General features: G+C 39.8%; 1 protein-coding gene across 3 annotated transcripts in view; it reads right to left on the bottom strand.

Moving 5' to 3' along the window:
- Positions 1-8,240, bottom strand: part of LOC124260157 (transmembrane protein 39A-B-like) — a 46,380-nt gene extending 38,140 nt beyond the window's left edge. For 2 of the 3 annotated variants that reach the window (XM_046694410.1, XM_046694408.1), the window contains exons 1-3: positions 8,070-8,240; positions 6,708-6,921; positions 6,194-6,277 (exon numbers count right to left, since the gene is read on the bottom strand). In XM_046694410.1, the coding sequence (XP_046550366.1) occupies positions 6,194-6,277; positions 6,708-6,921; positions 8,070-8,158 (387 nt within the window). In that variant the 5' untranslated portion in view covers positions 8,159-8,240. The remainder of the gene's footprint in view (positions 1-6,193; positions 6,278-6,707; positions 6,922-8,069) is intronic. The other variant, XM_046694409.1, reaches the window with a different exon arrangement.
- Between the last annotated feature and the right edge of the window lie 4,180 nt (positions 8,241-12,420).

The following is a 12,420-nucleotide window of genomic DNA, read 5'->3' on the forward strand; positions in this document are numbered from 1 at the left end:
AATCGGCTATTGTGTTCCCGGAAATGCCAACGTGGCTGGGTAACCAACAAAAGACGATGTCGTATTGGCCAGTAGTAAGATCATTATATAATTCAATCATTTCGATTAAAAGTGGATGTTTGCAAGAAATATTTTTGATAGCCTGAAGGCAAGAAAGAGAATCGGAAAAGATTATGTATTGTTTATATTTAGGGTGTTAATATTGCGTTAGCTTCTACAGTGAAAATAGAGCTGTTATCAGGCAATCTAGAAGATATTGTTTTGGAGCCAATGACATTGGCACAAGCTGCTGTGCCACCATCCTTGGATCCATCTGTAAATAAGGATTTGTATGTATGATATTTATTTCTTAATTGACTAAATTCTTGTTTATACTGTAATTCATTAGTTTCTGACTTTTTAAATGTGGTTAATGTTAGGTCAACCTAACCAATTGCCAAGGAGGAGAAGAAAGCAAACGGGAAGGAGAAATATTTTCTAGCTCAATGCCAGCAGCAGAAAGGCAAGGTTTGACTCTTAGTCCCAGAGGCGGAACAAGAGAAGACTTTTTATTGTATAGATCCCCATAAAGAGGATTAAAAACACAGTTAAATGCAGGATTTGACTCATTAGAAAATACTTTTGTTACACACTGCAAGGACAATTTTATACAGCGTTTTGTAAGAGATGGCTCATCAGCCTCGATGTAGAGACTGTCAACAGGAGAAGTTAGAAAAGACCCAAGACAAAGTCTTAGGCCTTGGTGGTGGACAGAATCAAGTAGTTGTAGGTTGCTTTTACAGGCTCCACCATAGACAATGGAGCCATAATCAAGTTTGGAACGGACCAGTGATCGATATAGATGGAGGAGGGTAGTTTGATCCCTTCCCCATTAAGAATTTGAAACGACTTTCAACAAGTCAAGTGCCTTCAGGCATTGACTTTTAAGGGATTTAATATGTGACAGAAACGTTCAGTGTGAGTCACAAAATAACACCCAAGAACTTGGCCTCCTTCACAACTTTGATGGGTGTGCCATTTAGAGATAGTTCAGGGTCTTTATGCGGTTTGTATTTACGGCAAAAATGTATACAATTAGTTTTGGATTTAGAAAAATTTAAAGCCGTTTTCAAGACACCATTCATTTATTTTGTTTAAACACAACTGCAGTTGTCGTTCAATAGTATGCATATTTTTACCTCGACAAGAAATATTAAAATCATCCACAAAAAGTGATCCATCAATTGAATCGTTTAAAACCTTTGATAAACTGTTAATCTTAATACTAAACAATGTGACAGACAAAATACTGCCTTGTGGAACACCCTGATCCTGATTGTAATGGTCAGACAGGGTTGAACCCACTCGGACTTGAAATTGTCTGTCATTTAAAAAGTTGGATATAAATTTAGCTTAACCTGTAGAGGTTTCCAATTCTTTGAAGAGAATCGTCCTTGGGGTACATATATGCATTTTCTGTGGCTGAAAATGTCATGTGAAAGTTGTATCAATGTTTTAATAAAAATATTGTACAATAAATAAAAATCTTTTTTATCTATTATACGGCCCCCACCACGTGGAGTTACCTCCCTGCTACGCATGCGCAGCCAACCAGGAGGGAATTCTGTCAAAGTACACATAAATAGCGATCGTTAGGAAGAACGTAACAGACGCCACAACACTCACCTGTCACGTGTCCCGCAGTTTCCGCAAGAGGCATGATGGGAGGGTAACCGACAGGGAGGAAAGTACTGAGACCCGACCTCACAGGTTAAGCAAAGCATTTCGCACACAGTGCGAATGTAAAAAACCCCGCCCGCATCATGAATCTATTAAAGAGCACCGTAAGGGGGAAAACCAACTCACAACCGACCATAATCTCCTGAGAGAATCGAAAGGAGTTAGATATGATAACAGCGGATATATCAATGATACACAATTGAAAGCAGCGTCAACTGTCCAGATAACCAAGACTCACTCGGTCAGGGTGACATGACACTGTCCACTGGAGAGAACAGAACGGCCAAAACGTGCACGATCACGTGAATGTGTATCGAGCTGATAGTGCCTGATGAAAGTGCTAGGCCTGCTCCAAATCACGGCAGAGCATATCTCTTCAATGGGTAGTGCCGATGCAAAAGCCTTTGACATGGCCACTGCCCTGAACGAGTGAGCCTTCAACCCCTCAGGGGGAGGCTTGCCCTTAGCCTGATAAGCAGCACAAATTACTACCAATACAAGCCAGCGTGATAGGGTCTGTTTGCTAGCCGGCATGCCAGCCTTCCCGCCACCGTAACAGCAGAACAGATGGGTACCCGTACGGATCCCTTGTGTTCCTTTGATATAGACCTTGAGGGTCTTACGGGCATCCAACGGGAGAGTGATCGTTGCAGAGGTCCCCGATGTGAAAGGCTGGGTAAGAGTAGGAAGTTCAATAGGAGCTGATTTTCGGACGGTAAGTATCCGGGGGGCGAATACTGACACGATATGGATGGAACACAGTCAGTGCCGGGTCTGCCGACATAGCATGTAAGTCGCCGACCCTTCGCCCTAATGTTACCGCCACCAGAAATACGGCCTTCCATGTTAACAGCTGAATGGAAATAGTCGATTGACATGAGAATGTAGGACCAGACAGCCAATCTAGCACAATTGACAAATCCCAAGGTGGGCTGGTTTGCCTGACAGCAGGTCGAACGTGATCCACGCCAGCTAAAAAGCGCTGCATAAGATGGTGCTGCCCCAGAAGAGCACCATCAACAGGGGTGTGGAAAGTGGAAATAGCGGTGGAGTAGCCACGAATGGTCAAAGCCGCCAAGCCTTCTTCCAAACAAGCTTGCAAAAACTCCAATACTCTGACTAAATCTCACAGAAAAGGGATCTGCAATCCCCCTATCTGAACATCAGCGCAAATATCCTAATATTGAACGTTTGTCGAATCCCGCCTCGAAGCCAGAATTGTGTCTGCAACTGCTGCAGGAATTCCGCATGCCTCGAGGCTATACCTGGTAGAGACCAAGGCACCCACTGAATCCTTGGATTGGGGTGTGGCGTGCCGTTCTGAGTGAGAATGTTCGGTCGCAAAGGTAATAGAACAGGAGGCTGAGCCAGAAACCTGAGAATTACCGGACACCAGCACTGTGACAGCCATAGCGGTGCCAGTAGCACAAGTAGTCGAGCTGGCTGGCTGGATAGCTGAGAGAGGACCCTGGGAATGAGTGGTAGAGGCAGAAACGCCCAGAGCACCTTGCCCGTCCCATCCAGCAGGAAGGCGTCGGAAGCCAACGCCCTCTGGTCCAGTATTCGAGAGCAGAACACGGGTATCTGATTTGTCCCGCCAGACGCAAACAGATCCACCTCGTACAACTGGGAGATAACTCCGAATATCTGACGGTCGGGCATCCACTTGTGCGGGGCCAGGATCGGGCGAGAGAGAGCGTCTGCTCGCACATTCTCCAGACCCGGGAGATTAACAGGAATCACCTGACAGTCGCACTGGTCGCACCAGAGGAGAAATTCCCACGTCTCCCGAAGGAGCGCTAAGGACACCGTGCCGCCTTGCTTCAGGATGTACGTCATGGCCGTACGGTTGTCCAACTGAAGACGCATGCTTCCTCCTTCACGAATGCTTCCAACTCCGCGCATGCTTCCTCCTTCGCGATTGCTTTCGCGCTTGCTTCCTCCTTCACGAATGCTTCCGCCATCGCGCAGGCTGCTGTCATCGATGGGCTGTGGTCTGCAGGCTGCTTGACCTTCACGCAGGTTCGATGTAGATGGGACCTCAGTAGCTGTTTTCTCCTGCGCGAACCTTCGCTCCATTAGGTCCATCATCTGCTGTGTAAACGACCCAGGGGTTGAAGCTCTGCGACGACTGCTGCTGCTGCTGCTGCTGCACTGCGGACAACGCATCTGCGAGTGTCGAGGGTTCTCCTAAGGACTGCTGCACTCGTGGGGAACTGCCATCTGTGATGACTGCTGCTATTGCTGTAGATGAAGACCTCGTCTTCTTCCTCACTGGCACTTCAGGGATGAGGATGGGTGGCTCATCATAAACGTCTACTTCATCTGCTGGGATGATCTCTGCTGCCCCATGTGAAGACTTCGCCGGAGTCTTAGTAGACGACTTCTTCTTCTGAGAAGACGATACCCTCGTCTTCTTCGACTGCAATGAGGTTATAGTTGATGTAGACGACCTCTTCTTGGAGCCGGAGCTGCCATCAGACACCGCAACCTGCTCCGTAGAAGCAGACGGTAAACTACTAGAATGGTGAATGTCAGTAGGCAACAACAAACGGTTATCAACGCAATAATTTGGTTTAGATATGACTTGTGAAAGTCGTCTACACCTGTCCTTGGAACGCCTAAGAATGGAATATAAATAATTATTAAATTCAAATTCAGTTAAATTCTGACAAAGTTGGAGAAGTACAATTAGGACATATTAAAAGTGGATCAGCAAATGACAATCGGTATCTGCAACGACTGCAAGATTTCATCAAAAATAAACACGATGAAAACACATGTCAACAACGTGAACAAATACAGATAATTTTGACAAAATTTCAAACCATATTGTTGGTATATCAATCCTAAAACCGTATACAGCTAATTTAGTAGCAAGGCCTAAAAGTTTAAAGGATATAACGCCGTATAGGGGACCCAGGCGCTCTCACAACCGTCCTCAAGGGCGAAGAAGGAGAGAGTGAGGGGCATGTCCGAACATGTGACTAGTTTTCCCGCCAAAAGAGTCACAAGGGAGATAACACTGGGTGAGTGATTTTACGTCCGCTATTTTTAAGGGAGCTTCAAAAGGGGATTCAAGTGTTCCACTATCATTCGCAAAAAGAAAGAGGCAAGCAATTAAGCATGAGTCAGGATAAGGAAAAATTTTGGAACTTTTGGAGCCACTTGTAATGACACTTCCACTTGTAAAATTATACATGAAACCAACAGAAATAAAAGCGTATTTGGCACTTTTAGAGCACATTGTTTTTGCCATGGAAATCAAGGGCAGATAATTCAAAGGAAGCTAACAGTGAATCTGAAACATATCGCGATAATCGTATCGCCAGATACTGTACCGGTATATACCGGTAATATTGCACAGCCCTACTCGCAAGTAGCTATTTTGTAGGCGAATAATGTTGGATCTTTCACATAGAACATGTCTATTCTCCCCACTAATCTCTTTATAACGGAACCCAAATTTGTGTAGCAATAACCATACCTGATGTTTGGATGTTACAAGGGAATTTCAGTCTCCATGTGCTTATTCAAAACACGCAAAGAAAGGAACTTATTTTGGCCATATAAAATCCTAACAGCATTCAAAAAACGTTCTCTTTCAAATGATTATAGACTTTACTACTTTCACTGGCTTGATACAGCCCCTTCAGGTGTGTTACTGTTGGCTGAAATGCCAGTACATTTCTGCTCAGTGCACGTATTTAAAATGTCTCTCAGACAACCCAACAGCACATGCTGTGCATTTAACATATTTTGATATTGAATATTTGTCCAGCCCTCTGTGATTCAACCTTGAAAGAATCACAGACTCATAAATAATAGACGTAACTTCATGCGAGTATTTCATTGTGTGTATCTCAGCACAGGTAAATGAATTAATAACTTTGTCGGAAACTTGTGCACATGCTTTCTCGTACACCTGGGTGTTCCTCTCTTTGCACTCCTCCCTCTAACAAACAGTGTTCAGTGTCAATATTTTTATGATAGTTTGTTGAACAACTTATACATTTTTAGGACATAAATTCTGCAAAAAAACTCAAAGATTTGGTTTGATGTTTTGATTATGATCAGCGTTTCATTGAGTATTATATGTTTATTAGTTTTCGAATTAGATTGCAATTCATCGGTCTGCTTTTGAGCCATACAGACTGTAGTTGCCACCTACGACAAATATGGGTTGCTGAAGCAATTCTAACCAGGATCTCCAAGGGTATTTGTTAACATTCAGTACTGATATTTGACTTAATATTTCTAAAAGGTTTACAGAGGAAGAGGTTAATGGAAAGGCTATATTTGTTCTTAAAATGAACATTTAAAAAAACAAATGATGTGACAATGTCAAGATGATCTTTAACGATGATCTTTTTAAGGTATCATGTATCTATGCTTAACAAAAACAACCAGGGGATCATGAATAGTTTAGGGATCATGACCATGTCAACTCAGCAGTACTGTACACAATGCCTACCTCTTGTACAAAGCATGCCACAAGTCTCCTGCTCATCAACAGACTGAGGAACTGTACCAGGTATGGGTCAATCAGGTAGAAGTTCTGTAACAGTAATATTGAAAATATAACAATGACACCATCATGAACAGACTGAGAAACTGTAACAAATATGGGTTAGTAAAATAGAAGTTCAGGGAGTGTACCAAATATGGCAGGTAAACTAGAAGTTCAGCAACGGTAATATAGAAAATATAATACTGGTGCCATCATCAACAGACTGAGGAAATGTACCAAATAAATTAAATAAATTAAAGATTTAACGGTTTCTTTATACTTAGAATAAAACAGCTGTGGGTGACAGCTCAGTATGACACATGAAATGGACCAGTGTCAGATAATTTACCCCTTTCAACACAACATCATCATAATTATTTCTCACTTTACTGAAATGCATGTGAAAACAGTGGACACACATGTATGAGTATGAGCTGCTCTAGTATACATGACAAGTATAGGTAAATTGTCCCCTTACCAAAGCATAGCTAGAATGTGAATGGGGCAGCCACCACACAGTCTTGTACAAGTTGATGTATTGTAGACACATCACGATTATTCCAAACACATAGAGCATTGCCTCAAAGTACAGGTTACTGTCTCCAGGGATTTCTGGAACGGATGCATGTTTGGGCAACACAACCATTGATGCCAGTGGAATCATGTTGGTCTCACGATCATCGCCATTACTGCTGAAACAAGCAGCATACTCAGTATATCATTACAGCAAATGACATTACCAATTCTACCAGCACAACTTGGCCCTCTGATTATGATGAGAACATGTCATACTGACCATTCATCATATTCATGTTTTCAAAATATATGGGTGGCATGGGGAATGAAACTTTACTTTCTCAATAACAAACAAAATGTCAACAATTATGATAGACAAACATTGTGACATGGGAAATGATGGTCCAGAAACCATTGTGAGACTGCAAAGTTACAAAAGTGGAATACCTCTCTATATATAATTGACATTACTAGGTCTAACTGAACTGATATTGGCATAGAGGACAATATAGTAACTATAGTAAACAACACTGGATTATGAGAAAAATGTTCATAATGATCAGATCTGTGAATGTATATAAACATGAAAAAGAATATTTTATATTCTTTAGTGATAATCATGAGAGAGAGCAAAACAAAACCTAGATGATGTGTATATCATGGTGTATGAGCAGGCTGGCTCTCAAATAATTTTTACTTATGATTGAAATGTTTAGTTCTCATGTAAATATATTCTAGCTGATGACTTGTATTCGTAAAGGACAAGTTATTGCACACACCTTGCTTTACACTTCAAATTGTGAAAAGCAAACCATCTTATGTTTGGAAACATTGAGAATACACCAGACAAGCACCTTGGCCAAATACATCGAGTCAAGTGTTACATGAGTAGTTCATGTGAACATAACTTGAAAAAAAACTGAAATGTATATACATTGGACCCTTGAATATCATAGAAATAGTCTGAATACCACTAATATTTAGTAATAAAACATAAATGGACGAGAACTGGTTCGTATTCAGATTGGAGATCTCATTCTCATTCTCACTGTCTCAGACTGTTTCAAGTTCCTGTATATATATTGAAGTACTTTCGAAAGAACATCTGAATCTAATTATAAATAGTAACTTGGCTATTCATTTACGTACAGTTGGGCCGTTCACTTCATTTGTCGGGGTCTATATTTGTCAGTCATGTCAACGTAAATACTTAGTATAACCATCACTGTCTGTTATCAGCATCAAGTCAAGTTAGCTATTATTGCGCGAAATGTGAGGTGTTATTCATCTCTTTTTTCCTATACTTATAAACGATAATTCTCACTTTCCAGCTGCTCCAGATCCTTTGTGAACAGACGAGGGATACGAGGAGGATGACTGAATCCTCGACAATATCCGGCGCCCCCCTGGCATATTACACACCGTCGATTATAACATAAATTATTCAATGTTTATAAGCTTGGCCGCCATTAGCCGGAAGTTCACTACAATAAATCCGCACAAACGTACTACTATTTGTTCAATTTGATTTGGTAAATGAAGCACTTTTTATTGTGCTAGATCTTTTTATATTAATCAGATCGCAACATGCAATCAAAAGTTCCTGATGTGACCATTAGTTATAAAAATAAGACAACTATTTAAGCACGTATTAGATACCTGGAGCGGTTATCTCCCTTGCTCGGCCTATTATTAAAAGGGTGTGTGATGGGGACTGACGGATAGTATATGACGTTCAAAGGGTTTATGCCAAGACTGTCGACAACAAGAAATAATCCGTCCAAAATACTTGTCGACAGTCCGGGAAAAGGGAGTTGATGTTCTACATGAGTGACTTCACTCCCAGTGTTCTCGAATTAACAAACTAATTAAAACAGAGTGTGATATATATAGTAGACAATATTTATTCGGTCAATATAACAACATGCATGTATCATATGTCACATAATATAGCATATTTGTTCATATATTTCATAAAGCTCACACAATATATTTGTGCGTGTGTTTTATATAAATAAGTAATTTCTGCAGGTGTATAAGTAATAAATATATAAAAGATGAGTCCAGTTATTTCTTCTTTCCAAAACACCTTTAATCTGAATGTTCAGCCAAGATGAAGCAGCTCTGACACATGGTCTGTGTAATGCAAGTCAGTAAGTCTGTCGGCAAGAAGGTCGGCCTTCAAGGATCGAATCCTTGCGTCGATGATTCGGTAGCGACGTCTACGGACGGGATCTCTCTGCTGTCCTTGGATCTGCTGAATTTTTACTTCAGTAGATGACTGTTCTTTTTGTAGCATTCGCACAACCTCAAATACATTGGGATGTGTCTTCATGGCATACTTGTTGATTTTGTTGTGCCAACCTTCCAAATTATTGTTAGTTCTGTGTCCATCATTTTCAAAATGATTCCAAGTTGACAGTGTCCATGGACCTTCTACCCAGTTGGTAGTAACGTAATCCATCACCTGTGTCGCCTTTTCACCTAGTGATGCTTCTGTTGACTCTGTACTTGAATCCATTGTGGTAAAGATTCTGACCTCTATGAATGTTGTCATTCAATGTGACCCGCACCATAGCATTTGCCATTTTGACACTAGTAACACAATATTCATGATCTATTATATATACCCACATGCGAAATGTTTACAAAAGCATTTCGATAATCCTTCTACTCCCAATATCACAAAATAATTTGTAAGCTCTCCGTTTCTCATGTTGTTGCATGTTAAACTCCAAAATGATAATCCTTCCACTCGCATAACGTAAAATAATAATCTGTTTTTGCAACCTTAATTCTCTTGCAAATTGTTAAAACGACATTCTCTTTAATCAACTTAATTCATTTACTCATGATACGAGCATAGCTGTAGCCGCCATAGCCACTTGCAACCACTAAGCAAACATTCTCTTTCATTAATTAACACCGTCACGGTATGTTGACCACGCGATGTCGACATTCCGGTTTTTTTGTTTTGTCGACAGTTAGGGACATCCTATTTTTCATTTGTCGACAGATCGGGCTGACACCGTTCAAAGTCAATCAAACGAGACCAAATACAATTACTGAGAAGATCGGAAATGATAATTTGTTCAGCTGAGACATATTGTATGCATTTGTTAACTTCAATCAGACGAATCAGACAAATGGAATTTATACCATGTGGGTCATCAGAATCTCAAAGGATTTTTACTCTGAAAACACAAACATAATACAACGCTATCCGACTTAACAAACGTAAGCGACAGTTACATATCTATCGTCATGTATACAGTTACATATCTATCGTCATGTATACAGTTACATATCTATCGTCATGTATACAGTTACATATCTATCGTCATGTATACAGTTGCATATCTATCGTCATGTATACAGTTACATATCTATCGTCATGTATACAGTTACATATCTATCGTCATGTATACAGTTACATATCTATCGTCATGTATACAGTTACATATCTATCGTCATGTATACAGTTGCATATCTATCGTCATGTATACAGTTACATATCTATCGTCATGTATACAGTTGCATATCTATCGTCATGTATACAGTTACATATCTATCGTCATGTATACAGTTGCATATCTATCGTCATGTATACAGTTACATATCTATCGTCATGTATACAGTTGCATATCTATCGTCATGTATACAGTTACATATCTATCGTCATGTATACAGTTACATATCTATCGTCATGTATACAGTTGCATATCTATCGTCATGTATACAGTTACATATCTATCGTCATGTATCGTCATGTACAGTTGCATATCTATCGTCATGTATACAGTTACATATCTATCGTCATGTATACAGTTACATATCTATCGTCATGTATACAGTTGCATATCTATCGTCATGTATACAGTTGCATATCTATCGTCATGTATACAGTTACATATCTATCGTCATGTATACAGTTGCATATCTATCGTATACAGTTGCATATCTATCGTCATGTATACAGTTGCATATCTATCGTCATGTATACAGTTGCATATCTATCGTCATGTATACATATATCTATCGTCATGTATACAGTTACATATCTATCGTCATGTATACAGTTATATCTATCGTCATGCATATCTATCGTCATGTATACAGTTGCATATCTATCGTCATGTATACAGTTGCATATCTATCGTCATGTATACAGTTGCATATCTATCGTCATGTATACAGTTGCATATCTATCGTCATGTATACAGTTGCATATCTATCGTCATGTATACAGTTGCATATCTATCGTCATGTATACAGTTGCATATCTCTCGTCATGTATACAGTTGCATATCTCTCGTCATGTATACAGTTGCACATCTCTCGTCATGTATACAGTTGCATATCTCTCGTCATGTATACAGTTGCATATCTATCGTCATGTATACAGTTGCATATCTATCGTCATGTATACAGTTGCATATCTATCGTCATGTATACAGTTACATATCTATCGTAACGTATACAGTTGCATATCTATCATCATATATACAGTTGCATCTCTATCGTCATGTATACAGTTGCATATCTATCGTCATGTATACAAAAATGGAAGCAAATGCCATCTTAAGTAAGATGAGAAAACAATATGGGAAATGCTGGCCCCGATCATTTCAACATCAGTGTAAAATAAGAGAATAGACCTCTAGACAAGAAGTAGGCATTCCCATTAGCACCCATTGTGCTAATTTGACCGCATCCGTGGTGTAATGGTTAGAGCGTCCGCCCGGAGAGCGGAAGGTCGTGGGTTCGAACCCCGACCGCGTCATACCAAAAGACGTTAAAATATGGTACTTGTTGGTCCCTGCCTGGCGCTCACCATTAATGGGTACAACAAGGACTGGTCTGCTCGGAGTCAGTTTAATGTGTCTGAGTGGGATATTCATGCTTCACTGCGGCATGGTATCTCAGTGGGCAAGCACTATAAAACCAGCTTCAGTCTGGGCTAGTACAAGCAGCCGCACCTACACATACACACGCATGCACGTCGTTAAACCCAATTTCACTTCCCCTCCTTGCTGATTTCTTTTGTCATGCTCATGAATCTCATGAATCTGGCTTTGTCGTCATAACTATAGTGCTTGATGCTGAATGCTATTTACAGATGTGCGGAACATTATTGTTCAACATTACACAATGTGTACTCTTTTACATTATTGTCTGTGCTCAACGTTATACTTGCGTACTCTAACAACATTATTATGTGTGGTCAATGTTATACATAGTGTACTCTCATTACATTATTCTTTATACACAACATTATACATAGTGTACTCTCTTTACATTATTGTCTATGTTCAACATTGTACATAGTGTACTCTTATTACATTATTGTCTATGTTCAACATTATACATAGTGTACCCCATTACATTATTGTCTATGTTCAACATTGTACATAGTGTACTCTAATTACATTATTGTCTATGTTCAACATTGTACATAGTGTACTCTCATTACATTATTGTCTATGTTCAACATTGTACATAGTGTACTCTCATTACATTATTGTCTATGTTCAACATTGTACATAGTGTACTCTCATTACATTATTGTCTATGTTCAACATTATACATTGAGTACTCTCATTACATTATTCTTTATACACAACATTATACATAGTGTACTCCCATTATATTATTGTCTATGTTCAACATTATAC

This window comes from Haliotis rubra, unplaced genomic scaffold (assembly GCF_003918875.1).
Source record: "Haliotis rubra isolate DU_JTF1 unplaced genomic scaffold, ASM391887v1 Scf751, whole genome shotgun sequence".
In the NCBI taxonomy this organism is placed as follows: Eukaryota; Metazoa; Mollusca; class Gastropoda; order Lepetellida; family Haliotidae; genus Haliotis; species Haliotis rubra.